Source organism: Chlorocebus sabaeus, chromosome 13 (genome assembly GCF_047675955.1).
Source record: "Chlorocebus sabaeus isolate Y175 chromosome 13, mChlSab1.0.hap1, whole genome shotgun sequence".
In the NCBI taxonomy this organism is placed as follows: Eukaryota; Metazoa; Chordata; class Mammalia; order Primates; family Cercopithecidae; genus Chlorocebus; species Chlorocebus sabaeus.
Window position 1 is genome coordinate 18,590,937 of NC_132916.1, and position 23,632 is coordinate 18,614,568.

Consider the following 23,632-nt stretch of genomic DNA (forward strand, 5'->3'; position numbering starts at 1 on the left):
ACATTGATTTTCTTAGTTGTCATTACATCTAAAGAGAATAAATCATGTGGGATTGAGTTGTACAGTGGGTGAGAGCCCAGACTCTGGAGCCGGAGCACCTGAGTTCAAGTTCTGGCTTTGTCCTGCGTTATCGCTGTCGCCTTCAGCAAGCTACTCACTTCACCCTTCTTGCCTCAGCTTCCTCAAATGTGGAACTGGTTTAGTAGCAGTAACTACCCTGTACAAAGGATTGTTTTGAGCGTTAGATGAGTTAATGTATACAAAGAGTTTAGAAGAACATATTTGACTCTTGCCTTCTATGGAAGATAAAGAAGAGTCTTCTGATCACAGAAACATATGGGATGGCGCTACTCTGGAGAAGCCTCTAGAAGAAATAAGGGAAGCCTCCAGAAGAAATACGATAAAAGGAAGCAATGTGAACAGCTTCTCAATTGATGAGGTTAGGTTTAGGTGAATTTTCGTTCTTCCATTTTCCTAATTGCTACTGTAATCACATCTTACCTATAGAGATGTTACTAGAATATTTGGAATCTTCTATGATCAAATCTATTTTATATCTGGGCTATAAGGGCAAGCTAAGGTCTTAGTAGTTCGCTCTTCTTTCCGATCCGTGCCATTGTGTAAGTGTTGTGTGTTACGCATGGTAGTAGATTGTCTTTCTTTATAATATTTATTTAATCTTATATTAATTATTTGAGGTAGGTTTTAATGTTATTCCCATTTTACCAACAACGAAACTGAGGCTTATGTAGGATAATTTATAAGACTTCTTAATTTTTTACCACACAGAAACCCTATGGGGTGCCTGGGAGTGTTATTCCCACTTTATAGATGAGAAAACTGAGGCCCATAGGAATTAAGTTCCTTATCCAAGCTTAAACAGGAAGTACACAGCATAACTGAGATCTCAACCCAGACAGTCAAACTCTAGGGCAGCACTGTCCGCTATATTTCTGTGATCAGAAGATTCTTATTTATTTGCTCATAAGAAGTTAAAAATTGTCCCCACATGGTAGGCAGGTGGCCCAGATAAGAAGCTAGTCTGACCACTACAGTGACAGGGTTGCCTTGACTTCCCTTCCAGCTCCCAGATGATGAGCACGACCTCTCGGACAGAGAGCTGGAGCTGGAAGACTCTGCGGCTCTGTCGGACCTGCACTGGCATGACCGCTCTGCAGACAGCCTGCTTTCTCCACAGCCTTCCTCCAACCCCTCCCTGTCGCTCGCTCAGCCCCTCCGGAGCGAGCGTTCGGGACGAGACACCCCGGCTAGTGTGGACTCCATCCCCCTGGAGTGGGATCACGACTATGATCTCAGTCGGGACCTGGAGTCTGCAGTGTCCAGAGCTCTGCCCTCTGAGGATGAAGAGAGTCAGGATGACAAAGATTTCTACCTCCGGGGAGCTGTTGGCTTATCAGGTAGGAGAGAGCCAGTGTGCCAGCTTAAAGGAAAGTCAGAGGGAATTAATATTGCCCTGGAAACATGACAGCTATCCAGAATCATTTGCTTCCCTTCCCATGTGGGGAAATTGTACCTAAGTGAATGCTTAGATATGAATGTGATTATAAAATGCAAATTTTGGTGTGGCCATTGATTTGTTCCACATAGATTTGTGGTGGCAGGTGACAAGCGCTTTGCCAGGTCCTAGGGATACACAGTTCTCTCCTTCTCCCAGAGCTTCCCCTCTAGTGTGAGACTAGTGAGACACCACTGTGTGAAGTGTTGAGGGCTAAGATGGCAGTGTGGTGACAGGACACACAAGCAGGGGCAACAAAGCTGGAGTCCTGGGAGAGACTTCGGGAAAGAAACCATGGAGCTGAGTCCAGAGGGTGAATCGCAGTTGGTCAGGTGGGCTCAGTAGTGCTTAGAGGAAGAAAGGAGGGGAAGCCTCCCTGCTTTGTGATTGGCCTGTTGCTTTTGATCATCGGCAGTTTGTCTGGAATGACAGGCATGGAATGGACAAGTGAAGAGCCTGGCTGTGAGGCAGCCTGTTCACCATGGGAAAGAGCTTTGGCTCCTATCCTGAAGGTTGTGGAGCCACAGCAGGATCTGTGGAGGGAGGTGTTGGGATCCCCCTCCTCAGGGATGTGCAGATTTTCATATTGTATCTTTCTGGATACCACAGGGAGAAGGGCATATTCGGGGGAGAGAGCCCAGATGAAACCATTTAGAACCTCAGACAGAAGTAGGGTGGTGGCTTGAACTAGGGGAAGCAGCATTGGGAGTGGAGAGAATAGGAGGGATTTGAGAAACCACACAGAACAGAGAAGACTTCTCCTTAACTCTCAGTCCATTGAACTGGGATGGAGGCGATTTTCTGGGATGGGCATCTTGGTGAAAGATGCAGTGGTCCTAGGCCCTGAAGACCACAAGAGGAAAGGAGCACTGTGGGTGCAGCTGGGCAAGGGAGGTGGGGCTGTGAGAGCAGGGAGGGGATGAGTTTGCTTGTGCACATCCTGATCTTGAGATCCCTGCGCAATATCCAAATGCAAAAGTCCGGTCATGGATGCACAGGTATGAAGTGCAGAAGCCGGAAATGCTGATTGGGTAGTTATTCACAAGTAAATGGCAATGGTCCTGGAGTGAAGGGAGGAGCTCACACAGGAAGAGTGTGTGAAGGAAAACAAGAAGGACCACCACCCAAGCCACACATGCAGTGAAGGGATGGACAGAGAAACAGGAACTCTGTAAGGAAGGTGGATAAAAATAGAATAAAGAGTTGGAGGCTGATTTGTGGCACTTGGAAATGCATCTCATACATTCTCTAAAAGGACATCTGGGGATTTCTGTTTGGTTCTGATGGTTCACATCAGATTCCCAAAGGATAACACTGTTCTAAAAAGAAAATTATTTCTCTCATTTCTATTTTGTCTTTACAGTAAGGCCTATTAGTCAGGCATATGGCATCTGAAGCAGAGCTGTCCAAAACTAGCCACTGGCCAATTGGGACTGTTGAGCTCTGAGATGGGACTGTGCAAATTGAGATGGACTGTGCATGGAAAACACGCTTACATGAATTTCAGAGACTTAGTATAAAGAAAGAAAATAATAATAATTATGTTGTTTACATGTTATAATCTCTATCTAATATAGTGTTAAAATTAATTTTCTATGTTTCTTTTTACATTTCTAATGTGGCTATGAAGCCTTTAAAATTACATATATAGTTCATGTAGAAATATATGGGACAGTGCTTCTCTGGAATCTGACTGGGCTGAAATCTCAGTTCTGCCAAGTTTCTGTTTAAACTTGGATAAGGAACTTAATTCCTCTGTGCCTCAGTTTTCTCATCTGTAAAATGGGAATAATATTCCCAGGTACCCTGTAGGGTTTCTGTGTGGTAAATTTGTGCTCAGACCAGAGCCTGGCTCATAAAAACACTCTTGATCTCTGTGAGCACCCCCCCTTTTTTTTTTTTTTTGAGACGAAGTCTAGCTCTGTGGCCCAGGCTGGAGTGCAGTGGCACGATCTCGGCTCACTGCAACCTCCGCCTCCCGGGTTCAAGCAATTCTCCTGCTTCAGCCTCCCATGTAGCTGGGATTACAGGCACCTGCCACCATGCCTGGCTAACTTTTGTATTTTAGTAGAGATGGGGTTTCACCATGTTGGCCAGGCTGGTCTCAAACTCCTGACCTCAAGTGATCCACTCACCTCAGCCTCCGAAACTGCTGGGATTACAGGCGTGAGCCACCGTGCCTGGCCCACTGTGAGTTCTTATGATTCATTTCAGGAAGCCTTTGGTGAGCCTGCACGCTCCTCTGTGCACTCAGGAACTTTGTGTCTACAATAACTGACTTCCTTTTTTTCCCCTAGGAAAGTTATTTTCCTGCACAAGGGATTCAAGGTTTCCAGAACTTAGCTGTCAACTTAGACTGTGCTTTTTTTGCAGATGTAATGATCCCTGAAAGCCCTGAGGCCTATGTAAAACTCACAGAAAATGCAATCAAAAATACCTCTGGTAGGCACAACAAGCCGGAGCCAGCCTCCCTCCCTCCCCTGTATAATAAGCCTCCTCTCTTAGCACATCTGCTGTATCTCTCCCAGCTTTGTGGCTCTAGCATGTTAAGGCACAGCCTTCCTCTCTTACTGCTGTACTAGAAGAAACAGCTGGTTAAATCCACACCAAGAATAAGATTTCACTAATCCAGTGAAACAAAATAACTTCTCAACTCATTAAATGGTAATTGGTCTCATTAAGTATAGACCTGTCAAGCCCATTAACAGCAGAAAATATGAGACAGAAAACCCAGTCATCAGCCTCTGTGCCCTGGTGTTCTACGTGGTGTGGTAACTTCAGCTTCATTGTGCACAGACCTACCTGGGGCTGGAGAGTCAGGGCACAGGCTGTGGTCCCAAGTCTGCCAGCCTACATGAGTGACCTTGGGCACATCCACCACTTTATCCTCCCCATCTCAGGAATCCCATAGGAGACGGGGGACGAGATCAGATTTCATCTCTAAACAATATATGTAATTTTAATTTAGGAACTCTTATAATTTGAAATGAAAAATGTATTCCACGGTATGTTGAGCCATAGATAAGGACAGAACTGTTCCTGAAACAAGAAGAATTAAAGAAAGAAAAACGAACTGTAGTTCAGCAGTTCAGGATCAGTGATGGGGGGTGTGGGGGGGATAGAGTTTGAACACAGTGATATGATATTGAATCATGGAGTTACTAGTTTACGCTTCAGTTTGTGAAGAAAACTGAAGGGACAGAAAGCAAAGTAATATTACTGAGAGGGTGATTCCCAGGGAGAGACCTCTCCTAGGTGTATCTAGAATACCTTTTTTTAGAAATGAGTACATTTAATAAGGCTTACTAATATTTGTTCTGCTTTCACCCCATGCTAACTTCACTCTGATGGTCAAATGTTCTTATGTAGTTCAAAGATTTTGATACACACACACACACACACACACTATAATTTTACAAAGAAATGTTACAACTTTGAGAGGAGAATGAGCCAGAATTCTAGGCTATGAGTAAGAACCCGCCTAGGTGGAAATGCTAAAATCTTAGCTTTCTTCCTGGTTTTGTTTCAGATCTTAGATAAAAGCAAGTTATTGCTAGTTTGATATCTCTTATATATCTATTCTGAGGCACTCTTTTCTTGATTAATGAATTTATGCCTTTAGTAAATGATGGATCTACCTGAGCCTTCCGTGACACTATCTTCCCCTGAGGTGCACAAAGAAAAATCAGAGGGAGGACCTTCCCCTGCTCACTAAGTGACAGCAGAAAGAACCTGAGAAAAGAACAGCTTTCTCCTTACTGAGCTGCAGTAGACACCATTGCAGATTTTTAGAAAGGGCTTCCAGACAACATTCAGATGATCAGGGGTTCAGCTTGAAGAGGGACAGGTGCACGAAGCTGTTCAAAACTGACGGAAGAGCCGTTTTGCGACGTCCAGTCTGCTAGGGCTCTCAGTCAAGCACCTTCATTGGTTTCACCATTTTAATGTCTAACCCACCGGCACGATGGTACTAAATTTGCTTTGTAATTACCCACACCTGCCATTTCTGTGCTGCTGTAACTGAAATCATTTCTGAAACTTCTCCTTGAATATCAAGCTTTAAATAAGTCAAATAGTTTGTCCGGTAAAGATTCTTATGGTTGCCACCGCAGGGGACCACAGCGCCCTAGAGTCACAGATCCGACAACTGGGCAAAGCCCTGGATGATAGCCGCTTTCAGATACAGCAAACCGAAAATATCATTCGCAGCAAAACTCCCACGGGGCCAGAGCTAGACACCAGCTACAAAGGCTACGTAAGTATCCTGGCCATCCTCATTCTGGCCTGTACAAAACCACAGTTCTATGTCAAAGAACAGTTCGTCTGCAGCATAAGGCTTTATGTGGTCTCCGAATACCATGCTGCCCTTGAACTCATGAACCTAGATGTGCAAAGCCAAGCCCTGTTATTAAGTTACCATTTGAGTAGAACTTGTCTGTTTTTAGGCCCACAAAACTATTGTAATGACAAACCTGTTCCTTTACACTGAGCACTTAGGGAGATCATTTTCATTGAGAGCCACAAAATACTTTGGCTCCCAAAAGTCATTAGGCATTTTTCCAAATTCAACTAATAATTTGGACCAAGGTTAACCTTGGAGCAGCAGATTTTAGCTAATGGATTACTAACATGCAGTTCATGCAGGTTTTTGGGGTTTTTTTGGTTTTGTTTTTTGTAGTTCTTTTCCTGGGTTCACCGAATGACCTTGGGAATGTTTTTCTCTTCTGTTTTTAGTGTGCACATTCTGAAGAAAACAGTTCTAACAAGAGGGATTTGGAGACAAGATAGCAAGGCATTGGATATACTACCAGTTCTATCTAGGCAGCTATTGGCTGTGTATGATAAAGTCTAGCAGAGCGTTATTTGCCCTACTCGAGTTACTGACCAGTTAATTTTCCCTGGAGAACTACCTGTTTTCCTACACATACTTAAGGAAGAGAATTTTAAAGCCCGTCTCTTCTCTGCCTCACGTCTTCTTTCATATCCGAAAGACTGCTTAGTACAAGGAAAGAAACATGAATTTCCCCAAGTCCGGTCACAACTCATATGTTCTACTTTTTGAAATTAGGGAAGAAAACTTTTCTAGCTATGTGTGTTGGTTTTATTATCCTCACAATTACAGAAGAGCTGTCAATCATGAGTTTGTTTCCTGTTCCGTTTGGCCTATTATACCAATTTCTATTATAGTGAAGCCACTTTTTAAAAATACCTATGATATAGTTTTATGATAATCATACTGACATCACTGGGATTACACTTAACCTCAATCAAAAGTAATCAAAGTAACTTAATGGCATTGTGATTTGTTAAAGGCTTTATAGTAAGCACAGCAGGAGTATCTTGAAATGATTTGTTCTTTTAATCTTTGAATACTGTATCTGATATTAAAAATGAATTTGGAAGCTTTTCTTTGACTTTAGAATTTAGTCCCTTGATACCTATTAAACATTGCTTACATTTTTTGCTAAAACAGCTGGCTTTAACATTGCTGTATAATTTTAAGTATTTTAATTATTTAATGCAAAAAGGTTCCCATGAGATTTGTGGTAACATTAACATTCCCATGTTTCAATTTAAGAAAGAGAAAGAGGGAGCAACTTGCCAAAAATTACATGCTGCATTGCCAGCTGAGGGCTCTGAGTTTTAAATTGCAGTTTGGTTTAATCTATTTTGATTCATGAATCTTAAAGAAATTTCAAGGACTTCTCATGCAAAATCATGTATGCACAGTACATCTTTAAGGCATTGCTTTTTGTATATGTGAATGCATCACCTGTTTAAAAGGCGTGTTTTTGAACTTTGCTTAATTTTTTTTTTTAAGAGACAGGGTCTCACACTCTGTCACCCAGGCTTGAGTGCGGTGTCATGATCTTAGCCCACTGCATGCTGCTTAATTCCTGGGCACAAGCAACCTTCTCACCTTAACACTCTGAATAGCTGGGACTACAGGTGCCCACCACCATGCCTGGCTAATTTTTATATATTTTATAGAGACAGGGTCTCGCTATGTTGCCCAGGCTGGTCTCAAACTCCTGAATTCAAACAATCCATTTTCCTCTCGAACTCCTAGAGTCAAGTGATACTTCCACCTCGGCCCCCAAAGTGCTGGGATTAGAGGCAGGAGCCACATGCCCAGCCTACCTCTGCTTCTTTTTTTTTCTTTTTTCTTTTTTTTTTGAGACTGGGTCTCACACTGTGGCATAGGCTTAGGGCAGTAGCACAATCATGGCTCACTGTAGCCTCAACCCCCCGGGCTCAGGTGATCCACCTTGGCCTCCCAGGTAGCTGAGACTACAGGTGCACGCCACCATGCTCAGCCAAGTGTTTTGTATATTTTGTAGAGACAGGGTTTCGCCATGTTGCCCAGCCTGGTCTCAAACTCCTGAATTCAAACAATCCATTTTCCTTGGCCTCCCAAAGTGCTGGAATCACAGGCCTGAGACACCACACTCGGCCATCTTGGCTTATTTTTAGCAGAGTGGCACAGAGGAGCCAAACACAGACACTTCTCTTGCTGAGAAAGTACAAAGTTATTTTCCCCTGAAGTTTTTGCACTCGTGAAGATTTGGGTGACGGGGGCCGGTTGTTTATGTCTGAACAGATGAAACTGCTGGGCGAATGCAGTGGCAGCATAGACTCCGTGAAGAGACTGGAGCACAAACTGAAGGAGGAAGAGGAGAGCCTTCCTGGCTTTGTTAACCTGCATAGTACCGAAACCCAAACGGCTGGTGAGTGCGTAGTGTCTAGTTCAAGAGTGAATGAAATAGAAGATCCTGAAGCACTTTGTTAAAAGCCAAGTTCCCCTTAGGCTGCTTGGCCTTCTTCTACACCATTCTATCCCGAGAACTTCCTTCCAAGTTGTAACAGTCTCCTTTGACAGTGAGGGGGGTGATGCATGCCATCGTGGTAGTGTTTGCCCATGTTTCCTTTATTATTATAATTTTTAATATTGAGATGAAGTCTCGCTATGTTGCCCAGGCTAGACTCCAACTCGTGGGCTCAAGTAATCCTCCCGCCTCCCCTCGAGTAGCTGGGATTACAGGCATGCACCGTCACCCCGGCTCTCATGTTCCAATTATTTTAATGTACCGTTTCTCACATATCTAATCAGGCATTTTATATGTGTGTGCTCAGAGCCCTGTTGTAGACAGGATCCAAGAATTGAACGATACTTCGTGCGCATGACTGCTTATTACTTCGTAAAGCTCTTTACAGTGTTAACGCCCATGTAGCTAACTTTTTTGCTTCATTATTATTAGAAATACAAATAGAAAAAACACAGCCATTGTAACCGTGTAACTGTTATTTCCAGATGACAACAACGAAAATGCCCAGTGGAATTACTTTTATTTCTGTTGCTATTTAAAGTTAGCTGCCATCCCATGTTTAAAGCATTTCATAATCATCACGTGTGGAGGAAAATAACCTCGCTGTTCTATGCATGTCTTGCCAGGTGTGATTGACCGATGGGAGCTTCTCCAGGCCCAGGCATTGAGCAAGGAGTTGAGGATGAAGCAGAACCTCCAGAAGTGGCAGCAGTTTAACTCGGACTTGAACAGCATCTGGGCCTGGCTGGGGGACACGGAGGAGGAGCTGGAACAGCTCCAGCGTCTGGAACTCAGCACTGACATCCAGACAATTGAGCTCCAGATCAAAAAGCTCAAGGTAGCTGCCCCTTGCCTTTCCCACAGCAGACAAACAGAGAGCCACCGCATGAACGACTGTGCAGATGGCACCTCTAGTTTGAGCTGCTCTTATACAGCAGCAAAAAAAGGATCTAACAAAAATGAGTGAGAATGCTCTCTTCACCTTTAGCCATCCCAAATTCCTGTGTTCCACAAAGATGGTTTTCTTTCTTTCTCTCCTTCTTGCCTGCCTGCCTTCCTGCCTGCCTTCCTTCCTTCCTTCCTTCCTTCCCTCCCTCCCTCCCTCCCTCCCTTCTTTTCTTCCTTCAGTCCTTCCCTCCCTCCCTCCCTCCTTCCCTCCCTCCCTCCCTTCCTTCCTTCCCTGCTTCCTTTCTTCCCTCCCTCCCTCCCTCCCTTCCTTCCTTCCTTCCTTCCTTCCTTCCTTCCTTCCTTCCTTCCTTCCTTCCTTCCTTCTTTTTTTCTTTTGACAGAGTCTCGCTCTCTTGCCCAGGCTGGAGTGCAGTGGCATGATCTCAGCTCAGTGCAACCTCTGCCTCCCAGATTCAAGCAATCCTCCTGCCTCAGCCCCACTAGTAGCTGGGATTACAGGTGCCCACCACCAAGCCCGGCTAATTTTTGTATTTTTAGTAGAGACGAGGTTTTGCCATGTTGGCCAGGCTGCTTTCGAACTCCTAACCCCAGGTAATCCACCCACCTCGGCCTCTCAAAGCGTTGGGATTAGAGGTGTGAGCCACCGTGCCCGGCCAAAAGATGGTTTTCAAGGGCAGAAAAGGGGACCATGTTGTAGAACTATCCACCATGTAAATAATCATGCATGATTTAATGAATCGATATTTTAAGAAATGCCCAATTAAAATTTCTTGAAGCATCCAGGTACTTCTGGGACCTATGAGAACTCTTTGTAAGGGAAATACAGAATGACCAAGGTCCTACAGGTCTGTATCTAGAGCTGGAGAGAAATCCTCTCCCAAATTGTATCTGCGTGAATTTATGGGGGACGTAATGAAATTATTTGACCTTAAGTAAGGGAAACTTCTGAAATTGATTACAGTAGTGTTAGAAGCAATTTTTGCTGTAATAAATAAAACTATAGAGTAATTGTGGTGAAACACCTGGCATTTGCATTTGATTTTGGTTTGGCCCACAGGATATGGTACACAAGTTAACTTCCCTTACTTAACTCCAGCTCTAGGTTTTAAAATCCTCCTTAACCCAGATACTAAAATGCTTTAATATATGCAGACTGTTGTGAGCATCTCATGAACTGAGAGCTCAGTTTCTTTTTAAAACCCATCAGTGCTTTTTTTTTCCTGTTTGAACAGCCTTAAGATGTGCTGCTCCTCAAAATGTAGCTACCCAGGCTCTTGGAGGGATAAGGAATAGTGTGTGCTTCTTTTGTGTTTCTGTGGTTTTAGTATATGCTTTTAATTTGGGGTTGATGTTTTTTGGCTTTCTTTTAGTGATTGTGTGATTTTGTTTTATTTTATTTATTTATTTATTTATTTATTTTTGAGACAGAGTCTAACTCTATCACCCAGGCTAGCGTGCACTTGGCTCACTGTAACCTCTGTCTCCTGGGTTCAAGTGATTCTCCTGCCTCAGCCTCCTGAGTAGCTGGGACTACAGGCATGCACCACCATGCCCAGCTGTTTATCGTATTTTTAGTAGAGACAGGGTTTCGCCGTGTTGGCCAGGCTTGTCTCGAACTCCTGATCTCAAGTGATCCACTGGCCTTGTCCTCCCAAATTGCTGGGATTACAAGCATGAGCCACCGCGCCTGGCCTGTTTTAAATTTTCAAACATAGAAAACTTCAAACAAGAGAAATGAATCTCCCCTCCAGGTGATCCAAAAGGTGCATCCTTATAGAAAGACCTCTACACTACTCCATGAATTTCAGGACAAAGTACCACGTGGGAGATTTACAATATCTGCATTATGAAATGCATTTTTATCTAGAGTCCCTAAATTACTCTAGTAAGGCAGTGTTGCATTATAACCAGATTCCTTAAAACGTTGATGAAGCAAATACTGGCCAGGGTCTGAGACCTTAGAGAGATTAGCACAGGGAAATAAGACCTTGAAAGTCATCCTACATGACGAGAAAAAAGACACCCTCCTTTGTACTTTCTCCAGATCCTTCCCGTCTGTATTTTCTCTGAATAAATCTGTGGAATAATCGAGTATTTTCACAGTGTCCCTTAAACCCATGTTGTCTGTGTGATTGAATGTATTCTACAGTATGTTAAGAACCTATTGCAAAGTGACAAATCAAGACAGATTGGGAACATAGCAGGACTAGCGAGAAATGATTTCAAAATGCAGCATAGGTCAATGTGACTTCCAGGATCTCTCACCCTAACTGGTTTGGGGGTTTTAAAACAGCACCCAGATACTCAATTACTAATACAGACTCCTGTGTTCAAGTTCTTGGAATTGAGCATTGGATGTTTTAGAAATGCACAAAGCCAAAAATCAGTCATCTGGTTTTTGTGAAATCAAACCTAACTGGTTAGCTCATGAAATACGCAATTCATTCTACCTTCACATCAGTGTGGCTTGTGACACAGGCAGTATTCTCAGCCTGTGGGCCACTGAACCTGCAGATTCAGTACATCTGGAGTCCAGGGCCCTGACATCTGTTTTCTTTGCTTCATTTTTAGGCCCACACATTTGAGTGTCGTTGTGGTTGAACCTCTGTACAGAGTGTGGACTCAATCATGCTCCTTAATGAGGCCATTGCCCAGCGTTATTGTTGCTTCCTACAAGACTCCTCTTCTCTTTATTCCTCCCCACTGCAACCCCTACCCTGGCTGAACTCTAAGTTCCCATTTGATTTTCAAAATGGTAGCTATTCTAAAATATTTAGCAGACATTCTTTGTTCAGATATATTCTTTAAAAATGTGGATTTGTGTGTGTGAATGTATTGAGGCTGTTGTGTTCCATGTAACATTCTGTTTCTGACTTTTTCACTCTACACCCTGTTTTCTTAAGATTCATCCATGTTGTTAAGTACTCATCTAATTCATTTCTTCCAACTGCCATACAGTTATCAGTGGTGTGCACCTTATTTCTTTTACCTAGCCATCCTGTTAAGGCCAGTTAAATTAATGGATCTTTTCATTCAGGTGAAACATTTTCAAGGGAAAATATCTTTGTCATTATTGTCCTTGTTTGATTGTCTTTTTCGTTCTTTTCAGGAGCTCCAGAAAGCCGTGGACCACCGCAAAGCCATCATCCTCTCCATCAATCTCTGCAGCCCTGAGTTCACCCAGGCTGACAGCAAGGAGAGTCGGGACCTGCAGGATCGCTTGTCACAGATGAATGGGCGCTGGGACCGAGTGTGTTCTCTGCTGGAGGAGTGGCGGGGCCTACTGCAGGATGCCCTGATGCAGTGCCAGGTCTGTAGAGCTTTGGGCAGGAGATGACTCAGAGCCAGACATTAGTGGTTTAGCTGAGTGTGTGACTTGATGTGTCATGGTTTCTAGAGGGATGCAGTTGCTCCTCAAAGTCAGTATTTCAGTGAGATAACCTTGTGCCCAAAGTTGTCATTTTACTGGAGCATTTCTACATGTTCAAAATCTCTAGATCCTATCATCTGTCCAGATAAGAAGAGACTATTCCTCATGTTTATCTCAGTCCAAACGCTCCTTCTATGACTCATTCATTTATTTCCTTTATTTAGTCAACAGATATTTACTGGGCAAGCCTTTCTTGAACATCAAAGTGAGCATTACAAATATTATTTATCCATTCATACTGTAATTATTTGCTGGGCATCCACTGTATGGCAGATGTGGTGCTAAAGCATTGAATAAAGCATGGCCTCTGCTTTTGATGGGGATGACAAGATCAATAAAATGCAAGTAAATAGTTAAACAAGATACTTACAGACATGGACAATAAAAGTAACTGAGAAAAGCCACTTTGAGAGGGTAGTCAGGGAATTTATTTGGCTCTTTGAGCTAACATTGGAAGGATGTTACTGTGAAGGTGATAGAATAAATGGAAAGTCTCAGAAGCAGGAAATGACTTAGTGTCTTTAGGAACAGAAAAGAGGTCATTGTGACCAGAGTGTAGTCGGTGAGCCGAGCCAGGGAGTGATAAGAAAGACTGAGGAGGTGGTCAGGAGCCAGATGGCTTTGTAGGTCCAAGCCAGAAGATTGGATCATATTCTGAGCACAATGGAAAGCCGTGGAAGGATTTGAAGCCTGCTCTCCAGGTTTATATGTGCCCCAAGAGTAATAGTTCCTTGAAAGCAGGTACCTAAACTGCTGTTTCACCTCTGCACCCACTCCTAGTACAGTGCCTTATCTGTAGGAGATCTTCAGTAACTGTGTGTTGAATAAATAAATAGATGAATAAATGAATGAAGGGGATATGAGATTCAGCCTAGGTAGGCCTTAAAAGATGGAAAGGTTTGAATACGCAGAGAAGAGAGGGCAGCAGAGTTGCTTCCTTCTAAACTGTATAATGGCACTACCCTTTTTTCAGAAATAAGGTATTTTGATGCCAATTTTCTTTTTGTCTCAATTTTCCTCCAAGTAATAAATTAGATGCTTTTGGTAAGAACGTGAACTCACGATCAGGTCATTGCAAAAGCACCAGTGCCTTCCTCAGAAAGGAGTTGCATGTACGTTCTTAAAACCAATGTGTGTTTGCTAATGGTGGCAGTTGAAAGACATTTAAGTTGTGAGAGAAATAAAAATATTTTATCTACAGTTACTTTAAACTGTTTTCTGTAGGGTTTCCATGAAATGAGCCATGGTTTGCTTCTTATGCTGGAGAACATTGACAGAAGGAAAAACGAAATTGTCCCTATTGATTCTAACCTTGATGCAGAGATACTTCAGGACCATCACAAACAGCTTATGGTAAGATGTGTGAACTCTGGCAGCCTCCAGTTATTTTTAGCAGGGTTGCATTTCATTTGCAGAAAATGGATATAAGTGGTAAATGTTATTTTTTTTTTAACTTTTTGCGTTATACTCTTTATTTTATGCTTTTTTAACTCCCTGTGGTTTCCAATCTTGGTAAAGCAAGCATGTGCATAGAAGATGATATCTGCCAGCTTTAGAATCTGATTTAGAATCTGATTTAGAAGCTTTAGAATCTGCCAGATGATATCTGCTCAATTGTAAAAATCTTAGTGTTCTCAATCAATCTTAATTAGCTTGTGTTGTTTATTAAGGCAGCTTAATTTAAACTTTATGTTACATCTGTGGCCCAAAAGTATATTTGGTAGCTTATAATAAAAGTTCATTAAAATATTAGAATAGAACGAGACAATTAAGTCTTTGTTTGTTTGTTTTTGTTGTTGTTTTTTGAGACAGTCTCGCTCTGTTGCCCAGGGTAGAGTGCGGTGGTGGTGCGATCTCAGCTCACTGCAATCTGCACCCCCGGGATTGGAGCAATTCTCCTGCTGATTCTCCTGCCTCATCCTCCTGAGTAGGTGGGACTACAGGTGTGCACCACCACGCCTCGCTAATGTTTGTATTTTTAGTAGAGACAGGGTTTCACCGTGTTGACCACGCTGGTCTCGAATTCCTGGCCTCAGGTGATCCACCCGCCTCAGCCTCCCAAAGTGCTGGGATTACAGGCATGAGCCACCACACCCAGCCAACTCTTTTAAAGAGGAATTAAATATAGCAGATTAAACATGAATCTTAGCATCAAGTTTTCTGAAAGCTAAGACAAAATGGGAAACAAGGAGTAAACTTACTTTCATTATCTGACAAAAACAAAACATAACGGTTCTCAAGGAAGGAGAAAATTTTCTAGCACTAAATTCAAAAGGAAATTAGCTGGCAGCCCCTTATACAAGGATCTTTGGACAATATAATGTAGAGTGTATTTAAGTGACTTTCTAGAAGATAAGGAAGCATATTTGAGTTCCATTAGAAGAAAATACTATGCACTTTGTAGCTCTCTGTATTTTTAAAATGTTATGTCTTAACATTTAACACTCACCTAAACTACAGAATTGGTACCTTTTAATTCAGAACCATAATAGTCTTAGAAACCTAGAGGAAATCGCTGTGGAACTGCATTGTTACTTCACTTTGACCTCTGGCATTAAGCTGTGAATGATGAATCACCCCTTTTTTAAAAAAAATCTTGACTAGATATCAGAGGATACCTAGACATACTTCTGTTTTGCTGTATTCGATGTTGTACTTTTCTGTTTAAGAGACTATCTTATGTCTCACTTGCATATTAATCTACATTTTAAGTACTGACATATATACATTAAGCAATTCGAACCTTCCAATAATACTGTGGACCAGGCGTCAAATCAAACTGAGATCAGAGAGGGTCAGGGGTCTTATAGAATATTTTTGGCAGAGGCAGGAGTAGAACTCAGGCCATGAGCTGCTACATCCTTTAGTGTGTGAGCTCCACGTTTGATGCTCAGGTATAATTTCCCACCAAGTTAAGTTGATCTCATTCTGCACTTTTGGAGCTTTTGCCAATTATCAAAAATGCTTAGAAAAATTATTTATTTTTGTATGCATAGCAAATAAAGCATGAGCTGTTGGAATCCCAACTCAGAGTAGCCTCTTTGCAAGACATGTCTTGCCAACTACTGGTGAATGCTGAAGGAACAGACTGTTTAGAAGCCAAAGAAAAAGTCCATGTTATTGGAAATCGGCTCAAACTTCTCTTGAAGGAGGTCAGTCGTCATATCAAGGAACTGGAGAAGTTATTAGACGTGTCAAGTAGTCAGCAGGTAAGCTCTAAACAGACATCATCGTGTCGCATTTCTTACTGGAGACCCAAGAAGCATCATCTTCACGCATTTTAGAAAGACTTTAAATATAGTACTTGTCAGAATGGAGTGTCTTCTTTCAGCCACTGCTCTTACAAGTCCTATCTCAAAATAAAAAAGCAGCCACATAAACTTTTACAACAGGACACTGCTTTTGATTCTATTAAATCCAAAAGCTCTCTTGTCATCGTTACTAATGCTATTACCACAACTGTTGTGGCATTTTATTTCACCCTGTTTAAGAATTTACACACTTTAGTTACACAGCCATGGTAGAACAAACCAACTGTTGTATCTGAGTTTTGTATTTAACCCCTCTCAGGCATGAATTCTCCATTATGTATACAGGGGGAAAAAAAACATTAAAAAGTGGTCCTCTGCTTATTTAATTTTTTATATTTTTTCTACAATCGCCTCCATTGTGGTATTATTGGTTTTGAGAAATGCATTTGCTGGTGTGATGATGCCTGGTAAGATTTCAACCATTCTGTTGGGAAACCCTGCCATGAACACACACTTTGCCCTGCTGTAAGTTGCAAAAGAACAATCTACTCTGAATAGCAGCAGTGCCCAAAATAATAAAGTCTCTCTAATGCGAAAAGGCAGACTCCTGGATGACTATCTTTTGTTTCTAACTGGAATATATTGATTTCTGTTCGGGCTGAGTGACCAGCAGGCTCTACGGCAGGTTTCTTCCCCTCCCAAACCAATATCAATTCATTCACATCCATGTCTCCAAGAAATAATAAAGCTATAAGTGAAACTTAGCAATAACAAAGTCATAGCTATATTTTCCAGAACGGCCAAACAGACAACTAGGAAATCCCAACCCACTGGAAGCATTTGGCCCTATTCTTCTTGTTCCTGTCTGGTTCTATTTTTCCCAAGGAATGGTTTGGTTTTTATGGTGGAGACATGGGGGTGGATGGAGATGGAGTGGGAGATAGCGTGGTGCAACACGGGGCCCCCGTGGGTCTGAGAGGTGGAGTTGTTAAAAGAATCTTTCTCCCACGTAGGATTTGTCTTCCTGGTCTTCTGCTGATGAACTGGACACCTCAGGGTCTGTGAGTCCCACATCAGGAAGGAGCACCCCAAACAGACAGAAAACGGTAACTTTCCACTGGTCATTTTCAGTTGGCCCGTGGGAGGGAACACTGGGAAGTGACGGCATTTGCACCCACCACAGGGTTCACAGGCAGGCGTCCCCTCCAGAGGAGGCTGTCACACAGGGTAGCGCGCTTCCTCCGCCCTACCACATCCCCTCCCAGCATGCGCTCAGGAATGGAAAAGAGCGATTCTGGTTTTCCAGAAAATCAGGACTCAACGTGTGGCTGGTATGCAGGGAGAGCATTTATTTTTCTTCCTCAAATAAGAAAATTTCGAGAATGGTGCCCATTTGTCCCTTTGGTGGCTCCTTTCTTCAAGCCACGGCTGCCACAACTACCTTAAAAGGTAGGCCACCACTTGCAGTGGCGCCTGGGCTGGAGGTGCACAGAACCGTGAACGCCTGTGAGCCATTGACTCGTTAAGGCAAGTGGAGGTTCTGTTGACTCTCAAGCTAAGCCGCTTCTGGGTGGTGGTCCTGAAGGTTTGCGGCAATTGTCCCGCCCCTAAGATGGCAACAACTCACCCACAGGCCTTGGCAGGGGCTGCCTCACTGAACACAAAGAGGATGAAAGGACAAATTTGGCCCCTGCTACCCTCTATGCCTTGATTTCTCTGTGTAATTAGAAGATTGTTTTTTGTTTTGTTATATATTTTTTGTCCAGCTTTATGATTATATTCATTCCATTTTTCCTTAGTTTTTAGAAGTTTTGATTTCATTTGACTTTTTTTGTTATAAACATTTGTGTTCTATGCTGATAAATGTATTATCTTTTTTAGGATTTTTTTTTTTTTTTTTTTTTTTTTTTTTACTACATTCACTAGTTTCCTATAGATCCTAGTTTAAGAATGTGAAGGAATACTGGCTTTTCAAGTCAAATTTTAACCTTTCTTTAACTTGAGTATTTAAGGTGGGCTTCATCTCTACAAAGACCAATCTCATATTGCCATTGTTATTTCTTATGGGCCAAGAATTTTAACACTGTTTTAGTATTCTAAAAGATGAAAAAAAAAATATGTAAAGTGTCTTTGAAATACATGGTATGGCATAGTGCATTTTACCTTTATTGTATGTAAATATACACATATGTTTCTACCACGAAAAGTCAAGAGAAATATGCCCACCCTAGTATGGACTCCAGAATCCCAATTTATGTTTATCAGTGGCTAATCACATAGATGTAAATTTATTTCACTTCTTCAACAAAGGAAAAGCCAGTTTCCTTAATTCATGGGTACTGATCATTTCATTTGATTTGTTTTTCCTTTGCTGCACTTTTAGTTTAATTTTCATTAGTAGCTTGTCTTTATTTGCCTGGACTGAACATTCTTCTTTCTTTACCCCCTGTTCATTGCAAACAGCCACGAGGCAAATGTAGTCTCTCACAGCCTGGACCCTCTGTCAGCAGTCCACATAGCAGGTACCTCCTTCTCCTGGTTTCCACACTGTTCTAGAACCCCAAGAGGATGATGAAAATTGTCCATGACTTAGGTAGGCCTGTATCTGGTCTGCCTCAGGGTAGTTGGGAAATTACTCGTTTCAGTCCACACCCTTTCCTCGTAAATTGGAAGAGATGTTTGTAAATGAAATGTTCAAGTAAATTTCGGAGCATAAAATATTTGGACTCCATGAAAACTCTGTTTGTCTCAACATAGCCCATCTGGTACTTTTCATCAAATTGTCAATAAGGATTTGATTACAACTGGCGGCACCACTGCCATTTGATTCATGGCAGACTTTTATCATCCTCTTTATTTCTAGAGTTTACAATAAGACAGGTAATCGATCAGTGAATTCTTTTACCATTCACAAAACCCGCATATCTGAATAAAATATACTAACATCCCCAACTTTTTATTTTATTTTCATGTTTTATCCAGATTGTGGGTTTTAGAGTCTCAAAATGGCAAGTCCTAATTTGGTGTTCCTTGAAAATTTATAAGTACCTTCTCTCTTCTGCTTATCCTAAAACTTCCCTTCAGCCAGCACACCCAGCCACTCACTTTCCGGGCACTTGGCAAGCTCACTGTGGAACCCGCAGCAGCCAGTGCCCCTACCCAGTCACCTCCCGAGAGCCGACTCACAGCTGCCACTCCGCGCTTCCCGCCTGGCCTCCAGCAGCCCCTCACTCCCGCAGTTAGCAGTGCTTTGCCTTCTTTGTTGTCAGTGTGGTGTCTGTGCTCCTCTGCTCCTCCACTGATCAGTTCAACTTTCCCCAGACAGCTTTCTAAAAAATGAAAACAGTCCTCGGAGCCTGTTTTCATTCCAGTCCCTAGCAATTCACGGTTAAAGTAGCTTGCCCCTCTGGAAACTTATCACCACTGAGCAGGAATCTGAATTCCTGGAAGGAGGGTGGGGATGAGGAAATGTAGAACTGTAAACAACCCTTGGGTAATAATTTTAGTTTTCCAGCTGTGCACAAGGGACTGGCTCTTTCGTTTGGTCCTTCCCACTCGGCTGAAGTCAGGCAGAACATATTTTCATATGTTCTCTGGTTTTAAACCTCCCTTTACTGTTTTTTTTTTTTTTTTTCTTTTTTTTCTTTTCATTTCCTTTGGTTTGGCTTGAAGACAATTTTATGAGTTTTTTTTTCTATCCTAAACAAAATAGCAATCATAAAATATGGAGAAAAACTCATGGGGACTTTTGAAGATAATGATGAGCATCCGCAGATGCTCTAAGGTTTGCTCAGTCCCCTATAAGTAGAGACAATTCAGACAGATGCTTGTGTTACACAGTCCAGCTTTTCCCCACAAATTGCTGATGTGCCGTAAACAGAGGTGAAGAATATCCCCGAGCATTCCTTTGAGGATACCAGAGATCAGTTCTTTGGTTGATACAAATGATGGTGATGAGAAAGGGGAAAGCGCTTACGTTAACGATGCAAACAGCAGTCACTCTGTGGTTCCCAAATATTGCGTCTATCTGCTCTCCCCATTGTTTCAGACAGCCGCATAGACCTTTTGAAAATGTCAACGGCATCATTTCTTAGGGCAGCAAGTGCTTCCTTATGCCTCCTAACAGGGCTTTGCAGCTGGGACAGCCACATTCTCACTATGGCACTCGCAAGGCGCCTTTCAGCTCTGCTCTGTCCAGCACGGTTGATTAACATCTTTCTGGGCATTCAGCGTAGTGTTCACTTTGCTACTCAGGTGGAACTGGAACATAAATAATCTTCACCTGAACGGCAAACGTCATCAAACACCTTCGCAGACAGGTTGTGGCTGAACATTCTTGGGCTTCGTTACCCTCAGCAGCTCTGTTTGGGGCACACCCAACCCCGCCAATGAAATGCAGAGTCTGCTGGGGAAGAATGAACTTCACCCACAGTCAAGGCTGTTGTGGTGTTCCTTTACAATGAGACTTGAGATATCTTGTGTTGAATCTTGCACTGGTCCAGCAAATGGGAAAGGTTATTGCAGAAGCATAAATGGTTTCGAATGTTGTTTCCAGCGGTCTGCAATGGGAAATTTTTAGATGTGCATTCTTCCTAAGAGGAGAAAGAGACTGAGTTGGAAGAAACTGCTAGTTTGAAGGGAGGAGTTACTCATTTGGTTTCTTTGTTGTTGTTTAAAGTCAGATGTTAACATTATACTAGCCTGTTACATATTTCGATTTGATTTGATGGTGGTGATTCTATGCCTTCATACGGTATTTTAAACCTACATATGAATTGATGCCAATAGTTACTGAACACCTACTAAATTTAGGCCCTGGGCCTACAAAATTAATTCAATGTGATTCCTACCATTAAAAGACTTGCAGTATATCAGAATCTAGAGATTCCCTAAATCATTATAGGGAGCTCCCTAGAGCTTCTTAAAATTAGAAACGTAAAAATCTGTGCGTGCATTCATAATAACCATATTCGTGATTTTTATTTGAGGTTAAACACACTTTAGAAACATGCTTTCAAAGCAAGTGCTTATGATGCGCTAGCTGGTACTTTTTCCCTACATTTGATTTAAAATTTTCTAACCTTATCACCATTAATTCTTCAAAATGCTACTGCAGCTGAGTTGAAATTGATAACTAGAAAGATTTCACTCCAATTTCCAGCAAGGCAAAGGAATAATTGTTCTGTAGTCTGGATGGAGCAAATTGATGACTTCATTCTAAAGCTTACAATTGTAAAATGCAAAATTGCCTTGGGCACCTTAGGTCTCTGGCACCTTCTTTACAGAGAACTAAGATGGAATGAGAAGTGGCAAATGACTGGCCGAAACACTGAAAGAGGGAAAAAGGGCCTCATTGAGAAATGTGTTCAAGTTAATCAGATATATTTAAGCAAGGGCAGTGGGGGTTTTTTGCATGTACACTGGAGCCTCACTATAAACACTACCAGTTTCTTGTAGAATTTGTTTTCAAGTCTTTTCTGTCAGAATTATCTGGGGATCTATTTATTCAAAGCATTCAAAGAGCCTCAGCACAGAGCCTCTCCCCTCTAAGGCAGGTTGGTTACCTGTGCCCCAAGGACAGCTGTAGGGTAAGGCTCTGATAGTTTTCTCTGTTGCTATTTGAGGTAGGCCTTCCTGGTGTTTCCAGGGAACAGGACGGGCAGTTTGAGAAATTTATCACATCCTTGAAAGCACTATTAATAAATCAGGTATGTTTTCCTGAGAGAAAAGGCTGAATCCAGCCAACCCCTAAGGGTATGAGTCAGCACACCATTGGTATAATTATACAGATAATAGTGATAAGTTGCTGACATTTATTTAGTACTTAATGTATTTCAATTATTTAGTGCTTAATTGTATACATGCTAAGCATTTTATGTATGTTACCTCTTTTAACCCTCATGAGAATCCCATGACATGGCTATATTCCCAATTTGTAGACAAGGACACTGGGGATTAGAGGTGTAAAGATATAGGATTTGAACCCAGGTCTCCCCTGACTCCAGACCCTACCCTGTTAACCATACCACTCAGCTGAAGGGCCGCTGATGGGTAGGAGCCTTTAAACAATGGTTTTAGAGCTGCGACCACCACAGGCTGCCTCAGGTAGTTTAGGATTAGCCAGAATGTTTGGTTTGGAAAAAAAAGAAGACCTGGGTTCTAACTTGATTCTGGAAACTTGTCTCCTGAACCACATATCCAGGAAACACTGGGTTTCAAAGACAAGACACGTAGGGGCAGGATCAAGATCATGGACAATCTAGATATTTCTGCACAATAAATTCCTGTTACATACTGCCAGTGTTAGCTGACAAGTAACAAAATAAATTAGAAGTTTCTTCTCATTTGGCTTTAAATGATGTATGCACAAAATTAACTCATTTTCATTTCCTTGTTTATGAACAATTTTCAAAGTGAGTCATACCCCATGTGCATGGCATTGAGACTTCTCACAAGTGTGTGTCCTACACCCTTTCTTTTGAAGAGTATGGTTTTAGTCTCTACTCGTTCCCTGCCATTCTCCTTATCCTGCAACTGTCTAGGTATTTTGGGACAGAGATGAAACAACTCCTGGGCAACTATTTACCTGGAAATTTGAAGGAGTGAGGGAAGTGAGAAAAATAAATAAAAATTTACTTGTAGAGAATAAGCACTTTTTTTCTGGACAGAACTATCTGATATATCTGTATTGATGATGTTCCTTAAGGAGGCTCACATATTTAAGTTTTCCTATATAAACACGATCTAAACTGGCATCCATGTATGTAATGAGGCCAGAGGAGAATGACCAGTGAGTAGTCAACAAGTCACCTTTGTTCTTTCCCTTATCAAATTTCCCAAGACTCTAAAAACTTAAGTGACTTTTAGGACAGTAGATAAATATTAAAAATAACCCTTTCCCTGGGACCATTAACTTCTTGATACTAAAATCACTGGAACTAGTTCCCCCTGAAGAAGAGGCAGCTTTGGGCATGTTGAAACTCTGGTAATTACCCCAAGGGGACAGGCATTTTCCCAGTGGATAGTTTGGATATTTTCAAGGGCAGCCAACTGCATGGATAGTCACTGAGTATTGTGTGTTCTCTCTGTCCCCATCTCAGCCCATGACTTCTTCCTAGCTTGGCGTTCTTCAACATTAGAAGTCATGCACAAATTTAAGTTTAATTAAAAAATGCTCTGGTGCTGTTAAATGTGCCATGTCCTTCAACAGACTCCAACATAGGAGCCCATATTCTATAAATGGTGACATTTTTATCAAAAATGGGCAAGTAAATTAGTCCCTCTGGCCTTCAGTTTTCTCATTTGCAATGATGAGGGGTGCACTAATATTCTAAAGTTGTTTTGGCTCTCATGGTTTATGATTCAACGGTTTGCCATTTTTCTCAGGAGTGAACTGGTCAATAGGCAGCCCTTGTTTTGATCTTGATCTTTGACCTAATTGCACAAAGAATTTAAGATTGACAAAGAGGAGCTATTCAGCTCTGTCAGATTGTATTATCAATTAGATATGTAAATATTCCCATCAAGAGAGTCCTTAAATGCCTCCTAATGAAAATTAGTCAGACATTTAATAACTAGGAATTGTGGAGCTCTCTTCTGTCACTCTGTTATAACTCATCTAGCTACAGGTGTTGAGTGTTGGTTGCCAGGGCGTATTTTAAAGTCAAGGAAAGGACATTTTGAAGAAAATTTGATCCAG

General features: G+C 42.0%; 2 protein-coding genes across 20 annotated transcripts in view; one reads left to right on the top strand and one right to left on the bottom strand.

Moving 5' to 3' along the window:
- Positions 1 to 23,632, top strand: part of SYNE1 (spectrin repeat containing nuclear envelope protein 1) — a 527,413-nt gene that overhangs the window by 499,983 nt on the left and 3,798 nt on the right. For 13 of the 19 annotated variants that reach the window (XM_073022333.1, XM_008007604.3, XM_008007606.3 and 10 more), the window contains 10 exons: positions 1,085 to 1,418; positions 3,890 to 3,958; positions 5,629 to 5,771; positions 8,118 to 8,244; positions 8,970 to 9,181; positions 12,362 to 12,562; positions 13,907 to 14,035; positions 15,679 to 15,891; positions 16,947 to 17,039; positions 18,397 to 18,455. In XM_073022333.1, coding sequence (XP_072878434.1) covers positions 1,085 to 1,418; positions 3,890 to 3,958; positions 5,629 to 5,771; positions 8,118 to 8,244; positions 8,970 to 9,181; positions 12,362 to 12,562; positions 13,907 to 14,035; positions 15,679 to 15,891; positions 16,947 to 17,039; positions 18,397 to 18,455 — 1,580 coding nt within the window. The remainder of the gene's footprint in view (positions 1 to 1,084; positions 1,419 to 3,889; positions 3,959 to 5,628; positions 5,772 to 8,117; positions 8,245 to 8,969; positions 9,182 to 12,361; positions 12,563 to 13,906; positions 14,036 to 15,678; positions 15,892 to 16,946; positions 17,040 to 18,396; positions 18,456 to 23,632) is intronic. The other 6 variants (XM_008007617.3, XM_073022331.1, XM_073022332.1 and 3 more) reach the window with 3 other exon arrangements.
- The window catches only part of ESR1 (estrogen receptor 1), a 458,483-nt gene that overhangs the window by 11,869 nt on the left and 422,982 nt on the right, over positions 1 to 23,632 (bottom strand). The gene's annotated exons all lie outside the window — the stretch shown is intronic.